Source organism: Limulus polyphemus, unplaced genomic scaffold (assembly GCF_000517525.1).
Source record: "Limulus polyphemus unplaced genomic scaffold, Limulus_polyphemus-2.1.2 Scaffold200, whole genome shotgun sequence".
Classification (NCBI taxonomy): Eukaryota; Metazoa; Arthropoda; class Merostomata; order Xiphosura; family Limulidae; genus Limulus; species Limulus polyphemus.
Genome location: NW_013665810.1, coordinates 1 through 17,266, shown reverse-complemented (window position 1 = coordinate 17,266; position 17,266 = coordinate 1). Strand labels below are relative to the sequence as shown.

General features: G+C 29.9%; 1 protein-coding gene across 1 annotated transcript in view; it reads left to right on the top strand.

The window, feature by feature from the left end:
* Positions 1-16,972, top strand: part of LOC106478323 (proto-oncogene tyrosine-protein kinase ROS-like) — a gene marked incomplete at its 3' end in the record, with an annotated part of 84,570 nt that extends 67,598 nt beyond the window's left edge. The window contains exons 7-17 of the mRNA XM_022381927.1: positions 561-645; positions 1,965-2,116; positions 2,873-3,026; positions 3,205-3,330; positions 4,582-4,760; positions 5,403-5,497; positions 7,236-7,675; positions 9,892-9,978; positions 13,193-13,402; positions 15,274-15,399; positions 16,797-16,972. Coding sequence (XP_022237635.1) covers positions 561-645; positions 1,965-2,116; positions 2,873-3,026; positions 3,205-3,330; positions 4,582-4,760; positions 5,403-5,497; positions 7,236-7,675; positions 9,892-9,978; positions 13,193-13,402; positions 15,274-15,399; positions 16,797-16,972 — 1,830 coding nt within the window. The remainder of the gene's footprint in view (positions 1-560; positions 646-1,964; positions 2,117-2,872; positions 3,027-3,204; positions 3,331-4,581; positions 4,761-5,402; positions 5,498-7,235; positions 7,676-9,891; positions 9,979-13,192; positions 13,403-15,273; positions 15,400-16,796) is intronic.
* Positions 16,973-17,266: the final 294 nt, after the last annotated feature.

Sequence of the window (17,266 nt, the reverse complement as noted above, 5' to 3'; positions counted from 1 at the left end):
CTTTGTATTTTCAGTTTGTCTGCTAACAATTTTTCTGTACACATTTTTATTTTTTATATAAAGCCCAGCCACTTCTTTGAAGCATATGTTGACTGTAGAAATCACACAAGTTTTATTGTCAAGCTTAAAGATATCATAAAAGCTTTGATCTGAAGTATTTTGTGGTAGACTGATAGTTCTTCAGAAATATTAAGATACTGATGTTTTACATTTCGCCTATTGATAAAAACTCAAAGAATCAACAAGTGGCATGCTGTAAGTACATGCTGTCAAAGGGTCATAAACAGTGTAAACACTCAACCCTTGTCAACTCCTTATTTAGATTGCAATTAAGTTTATATATGGATGAGTAACAGAGCACTCTGATGAGAAATCATGCAGAATCTCTTGACCTCCCTCCCCCTTGGGAAATACAACTATGTTACTGAAAAGAATTTAACCTGCTAGAAAGCCTTGATCTTTGGAAGTTAATGATTTTGGCTGTAAAGTACTTTGGAGAAGTACTGGAACATGGAATCAAGGCTAAATGCATAATGTTTACAAGATGTTTTTTGTTATAGTTTCGAGTGGCTTGGGTTATACTACCTCAGTATTCACCATTATTTTCTGAAGAAAGTGTTATTATTTCAACTTTACCTTATGGAGGTGAGTACAAGTTGCTGTTTTTAAAAACATTTAGAACTAAACACATTTTACAGTAGTTATTTTTTTCAATTTAGCAAAATAATCTAAAGTACTTGGTTAGTGTTCTCAAAAAATTCTTACGAGTATTAATATTTTGTTTTCAAATGTGTTATACATTTTATCCTGAAGTTCAAGTATATTGAAGTCGTTTATGAAACTTCTTAAAGATGTTTTATATATCACTGTTGAAGTTACAAAAATTTTCCTTTTATTTTTTAAACAAAACACTTAATAACTCCATTCTTTTATACAGCTAATCTTACTTAATACTAACTATTTTGATCCATTTTTTATGGTGATTTTGATATTAGATCATACAGTTCATTATCATATTTAGTGCAAATAGCTTTAAATGAACACATCATGTGTCTAAGTATTTCATGAAATTATCCCATAACATTATATATCATTAAATGTATTACTGTGATTCTCATAATTTTTATAAGCAGTCTTTTGTTTCACTAATCTTCCTCAAATAATGTATTTTTGCATTTAAATATGAAAAAAAAAATATTCTTTCAAGTCTGTGTTAAGGAAATGAATTATACAAGAAAATAAAATATTTTGTTCACAGTTTTCAATAATAGAAACTTACTAAAGAAATAGATATTATATATATTATTTAGTTGTTGAAAACAACACTACAATTTGCTAGAAATTTAGTCTTATGTTTTAAATTTTCACCATAAATGCAATATAAAGAAAAAAAAAAGGCCTTTAATGTATATAAAACAGAAAAACAAATCCTAACAAAAGAAGAAACAGAATAAAGGATATATGAAAAACAAAAACTAATGATGCTAAGTTAACTTGCCAAAACATTATGATTGTACTTTTAACTACTATTCACATTTTTAGTCATTTGAAATTATTAAAAAAGGCTGGTCAGTAGGTGGGATTTCCAAGTTTCTTTTTTGTTTTCTATTTGTTTCTATTTTTTTATCTTTCTTTCAACGTTGCTTTGTTCTAGTATTTTCAGATGCTTAGATTATTTTATTTTGGGCAGCTTATACTGTTTTATTTTGTACATTTGCTCCAAATAGAATTAATTAGTAATGTAAACTGAAGATTTGTTTGAAACCACTATATCAAAGTTACAATATTCAGTTGATGGACCTTCACAAATACACTGCATATAGTACTGTTACATTTTTAGAATACAAAGATACACACTGTTAGTTTAAAGTTTATTTCAGGTTTTTATAAGCTTTTTATTTATGTTCCTCGCCGTTTGGCAAAAACATAGAACTGTAGGAATTTTGAATATGTTTATTATTTAGTGCCTTCTCCATCTCCATTAATCAACACTCTGACAGCTGTGGGACCAACCAGAATTGCTGTGAGTTGGGACCCACCTCTTTTTCCAAATGGACCAATTGTTTCTTATGTTCTGTATCTTCGTGAACAACCGAGTGGAATACCATCTGTAAAGGTAGTTCTTAAAACTGGTATAAATATGTACATAGTAATAAATAAAAATTTTTTCAGGATGTTAGAAAGCTAATAACGTTAAAGAGCATTTGATTATCTAAGAAGGTTTACATTTGGTTAGTGCAGTTTGAGCGTTTTAAAGGATTTATGTTTCTTGTGAAAAAAATTAAGCTTATTTAGAAATTAGTAGATTTAAAGATCTTTATATTCCTTCATATTTTATAGTTATACAAAGTTTTGATCACTTTCTGTAATGAATTTCCCATAAATTGTATCTCTAAGCATAAAATATAAAATTTTTATTTACGGAAGTTTTGAAATGTTTGCCAGTAATATAAAGCTTATTTTCTCAAATTGTTAGTTTTCAAAGATTTTCTATATGATTTTAAGAATTTAAATAAAATTAATACATATTATAGTACATATGCTAAAATTTAGCTTAAGCTATCTCACTCCTTGCTTTATAATGATTTGAGAGGCTGAGTAATAAATACCAACTCATATAGATTTCAAGAACAATAGATTGTTTTAAATAAATTAAAAATGATTAAATATGTTAGACTTTATTAGAAAAAAGATAGTTTTAAGACTTCCTGTTTGAACTCTGAAAGTAACGTAACGTAAGCTGTATGTAAACAAATACAAAATATAATTGGATTATGAATGTATAATACATAAACAAATGTGACTGAAGCAGGATATATTGGATTTAGGTTATCAGTTCACAGTAGTATAGCATCTTACTTTTGTTTTTCAGGATATATCAGGTAGTGGAAATCAATTATACTATATATTCACCAATCTCCGTCCCAACACAAGTTACCAGGTATCTGTGGCAACAATAAATAACATGGGTGAAGGACCTGCAGACTCCAGGAATATTTCTACTTTGCCAATACCAAAAACAGCTGGTTTGTATACTGACTTTTCGTCAAAAATATCCTTCAACTTAGTTACGTTATATAATCTTTGCATAATTACTGAATATTTTTGTTGTTGTTGTTGTTTTTGAATAGGATAAAATATACACCAAAAACTAAACAATTTGAACAATTTACTGAAGGTTACTTTTTCTCCTTGTAAATATAGATAACATAGAATCAACTCCATATTTGATTTTGGGATCTCAGCAGAAAATCTTGAAACAAGGATTGAAAATATGGAATGATTACAAAGTATTGTATCATAGCACAAACGAATCATTGTTTGTGAGGGGTAAGTTTCAGAGCGAGTAGTGTAAATTTTTCATATTTTGTAATGCATTTCAATAATTTATTAGCTTCTGTAAAATAATAGTAATGAGAGTAATTTCTTCTGAATATCAAAATAACTCGGTATGTGTTCCATTATTTTTATAGCAAACTGATCTAAACATTTGACGGAGTATTTCAGTAATTTAGTAACAACATCAGTCCTGAAATTTTACTTTTCCTCAGAAACACCAAAACTCGTATAACATAAATGCAAAATAGAGTATGTGAATGCTTCATGAAAATAAATGTTTGTTCTATTATTTATGGAATACTTTTTGACCATTTTGATATTCATCTGAATCAACAGAGTTTTGTACATTGTAAAACATTTCACCTACAAAGTTAAATGCAATCATATTTCTGAGTGAACCAGAGGTATATTTTGACACTTGTAATGAACCAATCTCTGTGTGTAATTCATATAATACTTGATATCTTTTTTAATAACTGTCAAAATAAGTAAATAACTGTTGGCAAATTGTAAAATTGTTAGAGATGATACTTAAAATTACCAAAAATTGTATCACTTAATGAAAGAGGTATGCAAAACCTCAAACTCCGGCCATTGTGATCATTTATTTCAAAATAGCCTTCAAACTATAAAGTACATTTCCTTATAAAATAAAATGTTTGTTCTTGATTCAAGTAGAATTCAAACTCATACCTATAATAACATGTACCAAGATCATCCATAGCTCTTTTTGTTTGAGTGAAGGAGTTATTACAAATGTTTTATTAATAATAAATACTCTATATAAGAGCAAATAATTATTTATAACTATGTGACAATTAAAGAAATTAAGTTTATTGATGAACATAACTAATTCTATAACGTGCTAAATTTTATACACTTAAAATTTCTGATAAATTACTTAGTTTCATTTTTTGAATTGTAGTGAAGATGTACATGAAGTCATTATAGCCATTCTTGTTGCAATGTTTGAAGCTCTAAACAGTTTAACTGAAACTGGTTATCTAACAAGAATTAAACAAAGCAGTTCTTTAAAAATTTGAAATTATAATCTCCGATCCTTTCTGTGAATTTTTGTTTCAGGAATTATAGTACTTATAGTTGATAAGTTATTTTGTTCATGCATTGATATTTCAAGCTCATTATATTTAATCCAAGTAGAATGATGTCCATAACTTATTAACACGATATACAGCTTTTTCCCTAACTTTAATCTCTAATTTTTATTTTTGTTTATTATAGGTGTTGGTCTTCATGTTGACCAGGATTTCATTATATTTTCTGATAGTTCCGGAAACATCCGGAAAATCTCTTCAGATGGAAGGGAACTGAAGACCATCACTAATCGAAGAAGCACTCTTCCTTCTAGCCTTTCTGTTGACTGGCTGAATGATTTGGTTTATATGGTAGAGGAAAATAAGGTGAAGAACCAGACTGTAATAACTGATAAAATAGCATGTACCATGAATAATATAGTCAAGTTTTTAAATCCTTTATATTTACAAGGATACACCGAATGTAATGGAAAATTGCACATACTTTTAAGAATGATTTTTATTGGAAGTTTTTAACCCATATACTTTTGTATCTCCTGTAACCTAATGTACTTTGTTATAACTGATTCTTGACCATAGTCTATTAGAAGACTTTTTCGTAAAGCAGGCAGCACCTAAGAAAATGTAAAGTCAATTTAGTCCCAGTCTTTTAAACATTTCTGACTGACCTTACTTTGTGTTGGACTGAATGTTTATACTGAGTTCTTTGAATTCTGACTTTAAAACAACTGAGTCAAACATTTATGCCATCAGTGTCTTAAATATTTCTATGAATTTTATCTATCCGCTTATTTTGTTAAGTTATTTTGAGTATTTAAAAATACAATAATCTGTTGGTGTTGTATCAATTAATTTAATAAATATAATAACAACTGCTCACAAAAAGTTAAAAAAATACATCAAGGTGCTTCTTAAATCAGATTTTTTTTCTTGGTTAAACCATAAACTTCATTGTTTTTCAACATACTATGAGGTTATTTTGAAGAAGTTCAAACACACTTTTTTCAGATTAGCAGATGTGATTTGTATGGGGGTTTGTGTAAAGTTGTGGTGTTTGGTTTCAAGACAAGAGCAACCTGTGTGCATGTTGATCCTTATAATGGGTGAGTACAAGGTACATTTACAAATCTAAGACCCAAAACATTGTCTTTAATTGAGGGTATTTTATTTGTAGCAGTAATGATATTATTAATTTATGACTGACCTTAATTTGTGTTGGACTGAATGTTTATACTGAGTTCTTTGAATTCTGACTTTAAAACAACTGAGTCAAACGTTTATGCCATCAAGTGCTAAGCTGCTTGTTTTTGTGTTATATTGGGTTTTTTAATTATCTGTTTTGAACAAGCTATATTATTAATAATATTACTGATAATGAGCTGATTCTTGCTCTCTGTAATTAGTTAGACTTTAAAGCATTTGAAATGCACAGTGTATGCTATCTGTGTACATTTTTTTTTGCACTTTAATACTTTGTACAGTTGACACAATTATTAAACTGTTAGACAACTGACTATTTCAGTTAGTGATATGTTTAATTTTTATACCATTCTTTTCTCATATAGTTTTTTTTTATTGGACATTTTAAACTATAATATGCATAATGTTTGATCTTTATACAATTTACAATGTGGATTCTTATTATACAAGCATTGAAACACTCCATTTCATAAACATTTTGAAATAGCTAATTTTGTGCATTTTAAATTATGATCATGTTACAGCACACAACTGTTCTTAACCAAGCCATTCTATGAACTAAACTCTTAATTGAAAATGTGTTTTAAAAATTGGAATGTGAACTTCTTATTTTTGGCATAATAATTGTAATTTTATGTATTACTCTTTGGAAACCATTTTATGAGAAGGAAGAATTATGATAGCAGAAGTGGAGTGTGTTTGAGTATAATTTCCAGCTAACTTAAATAACAGGAAATCAGTCCTATAAGCTAGAATTCTTGGGTTCAATTCCTGGTCTAATAGTCACTTTATGTTTTTTAGTATTGATTACTATGAAGTTTTCTTAACTTAATCTGAATTAATAAACAGTAAAATGTTGAAATAAGATTCATTATTTTGAATAATTAAATGAGTTAGGTGTATATGTGTGTATATACATATTGTTTTAGTTCAGCTTCACATGTTTTGTTGGGTTTAAGTATATATGTATATCATAATATTTTTTATAAATCAACATTTTGTTGTCTAGAAATAGTAAGGTACAATTTTACAATATTATGTTCCGGTCATTGACCCTCACCAAGCTTTTGTTTACATGTACAGTATCAGATGAGATTTGCACTGTTCCATTTCATATTAAGTAAAATAATAATAGTATTGAGCGTACTTTTATACTTTAAATTTAAGAAGATAATATATATATATATATATATCTTCCATACTTAAGTTGGTCTATTTGTAAAAATAAATGGAGGGTAAATACAACATTGCATTTGTTTTGTAATTTTTCAGTGGGTATTTAGAAGTTCACCTGTTCTTTTATTTTGAATGTCAGGATATGAGTAATCTAATACATATGTTTGTGATATATTTTATCACTCAGAATAGTTAATGCATATTTATGAATAAACTCTGTAACTAATTTCTTTGTTATTTTATGTCAGGTTCATATAACAACTAGGGAAATCTCGGCTAACTTTATAACTATTATTTTCTTATAATAAAATTTTAAGAATAGCCTGTATTAATGTATTTATTACTTTAAAATATTATTGAAATAGTTATAGTAACTTGTTTATAAAAGAACTTTTAAAATACTTCATCTGAGGTAGAAACCAAAGTATTAAAACAACTTTTAGTAAAGGAACCTTTTGTTAACAGGTATTTATACTGGATTTGGACGAGTGATTCAGAAGGAGGACTTTACAGAATTGGCCTTGACAAGATAGCCACACAATCTGTAAATGAAAAAGACTGTGATCAAATATTGAAGAACTCAACACTAACTACTTTAACCTTAGACCATAAGAACTATCGTCTTTTGGTACCTTTTCCAGATCAAAACACTGTTATTTCCATGTCTCTTGAGGGCTCTGAACAACAGCACATCAGAAATAACCTCCAGCAGCCTAAGTTTCAGCAAGTTAAGAGCATTGCTCTGTATAACAAACTCTTTTATTGGACCACAGGATCAGCCGTATTGTGTGAAGAATATCATAGAGAAGAGAAGAAGTACTATCATAATAAGTACACATTTGATGCAGATGAAACACCATTTATTTCACTTACCATACTACATTCTGACATTCAGCCTTGGCCAGGTATGCGACAACTAATTTATTCTTAGTTGTTCCAAAAATAAAATTCTATTGAGAGAGAAAATTACTGATGTTAATCTAAGACATTCTGCTTTCATCATAAAGAAATGTCATTTTTCATACTACTCTCTTTATTATTGTTTTACATAATAGGGATCGTTAATTATCGGTGATCTACCCCAGAATTCTATTGTCCATCGAAAAAAGCAAAACAGATTGTAACATGTCTTCCCTAACATAGTACATATGACCTATTGGTTTTGGGTCAACATCTGAGCTTACAGTAATTTGCCGTTTTTCTTGTGTTTTGTAATAAATGTACTGATTATACACTTTGTGATCTTTTTACAACTGTTGGAGATGTAATATGTGTCATAGTATCATCATGAACTAATGCTGTTTATTCAAATAGCCTAATATAGGTTTTTAAAACTGAAGAAACAAAGCACAGTTTCAAAGTAACATCACTATATGTTTACTTCAGGTCATAAGTAAAGGCTAAAGGACAGATTTTCTTGAAAAATTGTTTTCCTTCTACAATCCAACTTAATATGTATATTAAGCTATTGTTAGCTTAATTATGAAAAAAATCTATCAATGCCGTATGGATCTCATTACATTTTTACCTTTATCTTGGTTCATTTCCCTTCTGTCCCTCAGTATATCTTTACTTTAGCTCCATACATTTGTTCATTAACTGAACACTTCTTTGTTTTATAGCTCAGTACTCTTTTCTTTTAGCTAAGTACTTTTCTGTTCCTCTATTTATTTAATAGGTCAACACCTCTCTGTTTTGTAATTCAGAACCTTGTTTTTTTAGTTTAACACATCATTTTTATGAGAGAGTGCTATAGAAAAGATGTGCTGAACTAAAAAAAGCAATGTTCTTACTTCATAAAAATGATCTGTTAAACTAAAAAAACAAGGTTCTTACTTAATAAAAATGATGTGCTGAACTAAAAAAGCAATATTACTACTTAATTTGCTATAATAATAGTGATGTTTTAAGCTCCAAAAGAGTGATGTTTTAAGCTCCAAAAGAGTGATGTTCTAAGCTCTGTAAAAAATATGTGCTAGGCTAAAAAAAAACAGATGCATTATGCTATAAAGAGAAGTATAATAGTAGATGAAATGAGCACTGTGTTGAAATGGGAAGAATTCTTCTGACTTCCAGGAAGTAGATGTACTGAGCTAAAGAAGAAACATATTATGCAACAAGAAGTTTTTTCATGGTGCTTAGTATATATCTCTCTTCTGTAGTTTGGCACTTCTATTTTCTTTTAGCTCAGCACATTTCTTTCACCAAACTCAGTAAATCACTGACCTGGAACCCAGCACCTTTTTCTTCTCTAGTACAGCATATTTACTTCATTGAGCTTTACTACTTTTATTAACTGTAGCTCAGCTAATTTATTTCATGATGTTCCTTTTTGTTTTATGTACACAGAATGTTTATATAGATTTATAATCAGTAGCACAGGATTATTTACATCATTTACCCTTTCAGTAAATTACAAGGTATATAATAAGAAATCTAAGTTTAGTTAATACCGTTAAGAAAAAACTAAAATGTTTTGACCTTATGGTTATTGATTTATTGAAACATGAGTGCTATTAGGATTCAGTTATATAATTCTTGCCAGTTTAAATGCTTGACATATGATAATTAAGATATGCAAAAAAGGAAGAACACCAGTCTCGAAATAAACTTGGTTTTTTATATTTAAAAATGGAGGACTATTGGATATTAACCAAACTGAATTCCATAAATAATTCGAAGTAAGTAATCCAGCTGATAGAACATTAGATGTATAACTCACATATGTAATAAAAGAAAGGTAAAATACAGTCTTTATAATGTTGTATTAACAGTTGTTTTTAAACTTATATGTCACAGACATTTGCTTGGATAACATAGCAGTCATACTTTTCTTCCTATTTTTCTCACATGAGGTGTAGAAATTGGTGTTTTAAAAGAAGAAATTATTTAACATATTTTAATATTGTCTGGAAACAATTCCACACAGTTTTAGTTATAATAGCTCCAAGTCAAGGTCATAGTAAAATTAGAGTACACTATTGGATACTTTGTCTGTGTGTGAAGCAAAAGTTAGATATTGACTTATTAATTGTTTATTGTATTTTAACTGTCTTTTTCACTATTAGTATTTTTCATTGATAAAGTTTTTGTAAAGTAAATGTTTTTCATGCTTGAATAGTTCCAGTCAACCCAGTAGAAGGAGTACAGGCTATTTTTCATGAGAAACAGGCAAACATTTCATGGGGAAAGCCAAGACTTTTAGGAGGTATTGATAAGTTATGTTATTTATATATAACACATTTTTAAATATCGTAATACATAAGTTTTGTTTCAAATAGTTGTGAAATATTGATTTCTAAAATCTTTATCTCAAACCTTCCAAGTGAATACCTATTTTTCCATTTAACTCAATGTTTGTTTGAATAAATGCTTTATTAAATAAAGTAAAATCAACAGCAAAGTTTTTAAGGCAGTATTCTTTAATGCTATTGTATGCATGCTGTCCTTTAACAATAAGTTTTAAACTTTTAAGAAAAATATTCCAGCAAAGTATTGTTTGTACAACATCTGTAAGTAGCTATAAATAACGAGTACTGGAATGACATTCTGAGATACAAACATATGTTGCTTATCTAGCAAATATATGCAAGTGGAATTAGAAAGACTGGATATACAAGGTTGCCTTTTATTGTAAATTGATGTACTTCACAACATCATACTATAGAACATTATATTTGATTTGATACACTGGAAATATAGAGTTATCTAATTTTGTAGATAAAAGCGTTGAAAAGTCCAGTTTTTAAAATTACCTATTCTTATAGATACAGAAACCTTATGTGGTATATAACCATACTATGCATTTTCTACCTCCGTATTTTGATATAGTATTATTTTACATTTTTTCTGTTATTATGGTATGTGCAGTATTCACATATCATGTGATCAAAAAAGTCATTAACTTGGTTTTGTTCTAGTTACCTTCGTCATTTTCTTAATTTAACACCTGGTCTGTCCATGAAGGTATGGCTGTAATACTGCACATTGGGAAAGGATGTCAACAACACTGCCCCCTAGTGGTAGTGCCTTAAGGTTATAACCTCCCTTATGTTTCAATGGGAGTGATCAACAGTGATATAGGTGGTGCACATGTCCTAAGAATAGTACTTATTTAATTCACTTAATCCTCTTTTCACCAAGTGATGCATAAGGCCTTCAAAAGGTTTTGCCAGCATACTCTGTCTTTGGCCTGTTCCAAGGTCAGCTTTTCCTTGGATATCAATTTCGTTTTGATTGACCTTATCCATGTTGTTTTTTGGACTTCCTTTTCTTCTTTTCCCCTCAAGATTCCAGAACTGAGCCTCTTTTGTTATGCTGTTCTGTTCTTTCCTTAGCACATGGCATATCTACATCCATCTTTTTTTTAGTGATCTCCATCACGATGTCTTCCTGTCCTTCTTTTCACTTCTTTAAGGTCTTTGTGGACCATTGTACTATAAGAGTTATCCTAAAGCATCTAAAGTAGCTTTCTGGCAGTTTATTTGGTTGTTTTCATGCAGTCTGATCCATAGAATAATGTGGATTTTAACAATGTTATTGAAGAGCCACAGCTTGGTCTTGAGAAAAATCTTGAGATCTTCACAATGGTTTTAGTTGAACAAATGCATATCTAGCTGTGTTGATCCAAATATCTACATCAACATCTATTCCTCCCTGCTTCTCAACTATGTTTCTCAGGTATGTAAACTGACTTATGACTTCTACTTCTTGCCAATTTACTTGTAGCTGTGTCTGTGATGTTGCATTAATCTTCATCAACTTTGTCTTGTTGGTGTTAACTTTCAGACCAATTTTCTGAGAGTTGCTGCTTGCTCTTACAGTTTTCTTTTTCAGATGGAAGAATATGCTGTACCTGAAGACATAGTATCTTAGATTTTGGTATATAATACTGTGATCTCTAAGTTAGCATCTCTCTCTCTCTCAAGCTTAAACCCTCAGTACAACAAGTGAAGTTTAACTTCTTTCTATAAATAATAATACTCTTCTAAAGTTTATCCTGTAAAATGAACTAATTCTTATTAAACAACATAATAGGTTTTTAGAAAAGTTTAGAGAGTTAGTTATCTAGTAAAGGTACTGTTCTTCATCCAGTACCCACATATGTTATTCGTTTTTGAATTTAAATAAATATTTGTTTTCACTGTGTTTTCTACCTTGTGTTCAGTCTCTTTCATAAACTCATTCAAATCAGATAACTCAGAATTACTTTGTATCTAGTATCTTGTTCAATCTGCTATTATTCAGCAGACTTATGCCATTGCTCTAAGGAAAATTGGTTTCACCTAAAGATACCACACTTACAACACTGATGAAAAAAGTAACTGATAATGGGATAAAAGCAAGCCTGGTAGAACAAGATTGAATATATTAAAGATGTCTAATCTTTATGATGTAAGAACTTTGAGTTAACTCATTTTGTGGATAAAAACAGCAAAGTTATATATACAAATAAAAATGATTTGGTCTTTGTACCTATTATAACTTGGTATGGTCATTGTACCCAAGGTGGGAAGCTTTATAAGTGAACATTGATGGATATCTCTTGCACTCCTGGGTAGCTCAGTGGTTAGAACTTTGACCTTGTTCGTCTCCAGTCCTGAGCTCAAATCCCACTCCTGGAGCTTCTTTTGACTTAAAAGATATCTAATATTAATTGCTATGATATAAAAGTTATCTTGTGAGGACAGAACTTGGCAAAACTGGTTATATAAAGTTATTTAATCATGCAGAGAAGGAGGTATGGGAATACTGTTGATGTGAAAATGATTCTGATACATTTATATTTTGGTAAAGTTGATTTACTACAAATTTTATAACTTGATTATTACATAATTTGATTGATTTATTACATTTTGTTATTTCATGAAACTAATTGAAAGGTTATTTTGACCCAACTTTGGAATTTCTTGTATTTTATTTTTTATAAGTTATAGTGATGTTAAGGAAAATGTTGCTTATATTAACTGTATCTTTGGGAGATTATGTAACCTTCAATTAGGAAATACTAGAATTCACCTGTGATAAAATAGTGTGTGCTAAGTCCAGTATAAATAGTAAATTGGATCCTGCAACAATCCTTAATCATGTGGCTCAAGAACTTTGCAAATATTATTGCATTTTAAATGTAATTACATTGTAAAACAAGTGTTTCAAAGTTTTATGTTCAACTTGGCACTTGGTATAGGCAAAGTGCACGTATGTATGTGTATATACATATATACACACACAAACTGCACATATAAAGCTAACTTTAATTATTGAGCAAGAAATCTTTTACAAAAAGCTGTTTACAACTGTATTTTTTGCTGGCAAAACAATTGTTAAGACTGTTTATACAAAGTTCCTTGAAAAAGACTGGTTATAAAAAATTAACAGAGTCTCTAAGAAGTTTAATTATACAGAATTATTTTATATTTCAGGCAAAGGAGCATGGCAAAACTGGTTATATGAAATAATCATTAAGGAGCTCACTTCAGGCAGAAGCATTGTAATAAAAAACATAACTACACTTATGTTTGTCGTGGATGGCTTACTACCTGCTACAGTCTATTCTGTTAAGGTTCGAGCATACAGTCGTGGTGGAGCTGGTCCTTGGTCAACAGAGTTCAGAGGCAAAACGATGAAACAGGGTAAGTTTTACTTCTATAATAAAAAGCAAGTAATGAAATGCAGCTAGAGATACTTCTTTCATAAGTCAAGTAACTTATAAATCAAATATATAATTCTTTCTTTGAAGTATTTTCTTGCAATTTTGCTGTTAATTGATGGTTTGAATAAGTAGTTTAGTTAAATACTTGTCTCTAGTACATACTTAAGAAATCAAAGTAACAGACCAAAGTAACTAACTACAGTAACAGACCATTAAACCTGTTTTCAGTTTCTGATTTGTTGGTGATGTTTCAGGCTCCATACTAAGTTCTTCATCAGCTCTATGTTGAGGGAATATTACCACATTTGTATACATTATGAGACTTTGTTTGAAGCCAAATTAAATTAACAGTTTGTAAAAATAGCTTTGCATTTGTTGACTTCAATGGGACAAGCAAAAGTAGGAAGGGGACAAGTACATTTTGAATTTCACTAGTCCCAGGGAATAAGCACATTCGAAAATGTTTTCCTCAGCCAGTCATGGATTTGTTTGTTAATAGTTAAGTACAAAGTTGCACAATGTTTCTAGCATTGTAAGTCTGCAAACATACCTCTGTGCCACTGGGGGGCCTAGTCATGGGTAATGATATCTTATGTGCAATATGAAACTAAAAGAAAATGTGAGCACAGTAATTACAAGACTTATTAAGAATGACAAGTTTTTTAATTAATCAATTAAAAGTAAAAAAATTAATTTTTAATGAGAGGTAACTTCAGTGCAGTTTCAGTTTAATTCGCTGCAGGCCCTAGAATCTAACTTTAGTGTGCAAGTTAGGAAAATATCTACTAAACTGACAACATCCGTGCAGAGTTTCAATGAAATCAGGAGAATTAAATGAAAAGTCTGAGGATGATTGATTGAAAGTTTGAATTACTTAGTTTTAGAATTGAATTTGTACCACAAAATGGTGCAACACTTTTTGTATTAAACCTAAATCAAACATTTGCAAAAGGAAGTGTTTAAGTTGAAAAGAAATTACAAGATATTTCATTATTCACCTCGTATCTATTCAAGGATGCTTGTTGTACCTGAGAAAGATAATAAACATTTTATAGAACATTATAAAAGCTCTAAACCCTCAGACTTACTGCTGACCCACCTACGGGGGGGGGGGGGGGTGGTAAAATAAGAACAAGGTAATTTAGTCAACAGATTAAATATATGTCTTTTACAGAAAATTGACTCAACTTTGCCTGTGTTGAAAAAAATATATATATTTGTAAAGATAAGTACAACTTATGTTTCTCAATTACAAGTTTATTTACCTTATTTTTATAAGTTAGAACTTTTGTAGAACTCTTAACCAAAGGACACATGATAGACAGTGATGATAGTAATTTGTATTGTGCTTGTGAAAAATAAAGATATCTTGTATAGTTAGAAACTAATTTTGTCCTATAGTTAGGTGCTTCAGAATTTTAATGATTTAAGTGCAAAGAGTGGTCGACAAGTAGTTAAGTGCCACAACAATCAAACAAGTTAATAGTACTGAACCTGAAAGTTCTTTATTTTATAACGGTAACTTAGTTTTTAATGTGAATTTTAACAACCTCATTTGAACTTTTTCCTGTCAACAGCTCACCACAGGCAGATAATATTCTCTGGTGACATTCAGCTATAATTCAGCCTAAAACTCGTGCAGCTTGTTGTAAGAGGATTTGTCTAATGTACTGTGCATAATCATGTATGTATATGTGGCTGCTGCAGTTACACCGTGTGTGCAGTGTCAGGAAAACAAAATACTATTAGTTACTTAATGTCCTGTTGATAGTAGTGGCTTTTAATTAATCTGATTGTTATTGTTAATGAGAATGTATTATAGCAACCAGTCTGATGTGGATTCTTTCACAGAACCCGAGGGGTTTTCACCATATATCTTGTGGAGTGCCAAAGAAGGGCTACTAAAATCTAACATCATGGGTGATGATGTACAACCTTTAATTCATAAAATCCATCTTAAAGGTTCCATTGTGACAGGTAGGCTTAGTAAATGTTCTCACAAGAAATTAGTTCTAAAGAAAAACTTAATCTTTGTATTTTGTTAAAAAATAATTGAGTATTTTGAAACTTTTGCCAAATGTATGTCATAATAAACTTCAAAGTTAATTGACATTAATGACAGTACTTGTTTTACAGTTAACATGGACCAAGTTAGTAGAAGATTTTGGTGTTTTCAGTAATTAAATTTCTGGACTTTAAAATAAGTCAACTGTTATGTAATAGCAATGTTTTTAATGGCTTTTACTTTTGTAATTAATGCACATCATTTGTAAAAAGCAGTGGTGTTTTTGAGTCTTTCTTATCTAAAGTAAGTAAAGAAGGAGTTGTTAATTCAAAGAGCAGATTAAACTAATAGGATGTGCTTAATAATATTCAACCCACAACAACTGGTAGTGTGTTACTATGGGTTTAATACTTTTAAAGATGTCAGCTTGGAATGAATCACTTTTTACAAAAGTCTTGCTCTCTTGCTTTCATAACATCTTTACCTAGAAGATATGCTAATGTTACTAGCTGTTTTTCATTTAACTGTATAAAAATAATTCTCTTTTTTTTTAAGTGCCACCCTTCACAATTATCAGAATTTTTAGGTGCTAGAAAAAAATTTTGGTTGCTAAAATTCACTCCCTAAAGAATTTTAAGCATGCTAATTTTTGTTAATCTTTTCTCTTCAAATGCAAATACCCAGCAACATTATCACTTTACTGTAACAGTCATACTAAACATAGTATGATTGAAAAAAACCTTAAATCTCTAACTTTCAAGTCTTGATAAGTATTGCTAAAGACTTATATCTAGACTGTCTTATTGGCATTAGGATACTTGCATTGTTTAATTGCTACAAATGGTGTTTATGTTTAGATGTAGTATAAGGCAAGTAATAATAATAATATCAATTATATATATATATATATAATACATATTTGCAGATCAAAATATAGATAGGGTGGAAAACAACATGCATAAGTTGCTGATTGTTATACATGTAAGCAAGATGTATATGGCACTTAAATCTGTATAGGCCCCCCACATAACTAATAACTAACATTGGCCGAGGTCTGCTGTTTATCGTGGCACTAGCCTGTAATTTCCATTAATTTTTTGTATACCCTCAGAGCAGATTGACATGATTTTTAGGAGAATTTGGCACCAAACACATGTAAAATTTACACACTGTAACTGATAAAAGGAGATAATGTATATATATATATTTATGTTATGGTGATACATTGTAAAGATGAACTAACCTGATGTGTTGATGTTTTTTGAACATTTATTAGCATGTCATTGTATGGATGAGCTGGCATTATGTTTTACAACACATAATAAAATTCACATTTAATGTTTTTGTCTGTTTTTCCTTTTGAAACTAGGCATCAGTTGGTATAAAGAACGTGTATTTTTAACCACCAACAACAGTCAGTTGTTCACATACAGTATTTCACCTCACCAGTCCTCACTTCAGCCCATCAATGTAACTAATGCAGTAAGCTTGTCTGTGGATTGGCTTGCCCCAAAGCTTTACTGGTCAAACCCTGCACAAAACTTGGTGAGTACACACATATTTTAGAACTAATATTGGAATGTAATGTTTTCATGTTTTTATATAGAGCTCTTCATAGGCTACTGACAAACATTTTTCAGTGTTTGCTATTCTAATGTTCTTTAAGCTCTCACTAATACGTATGCTTTGCAACTATCTTTAATCTTAAGTCTTTTATCAGGAGTCACTATAACATTTCTGCCTGACGAAGAACCTTAGATCAAAATTGGTCATAATGTATACTAGTAATGTGTGTGTGTGTGTGTATATATATATATATATATATATGTATAGTCTACA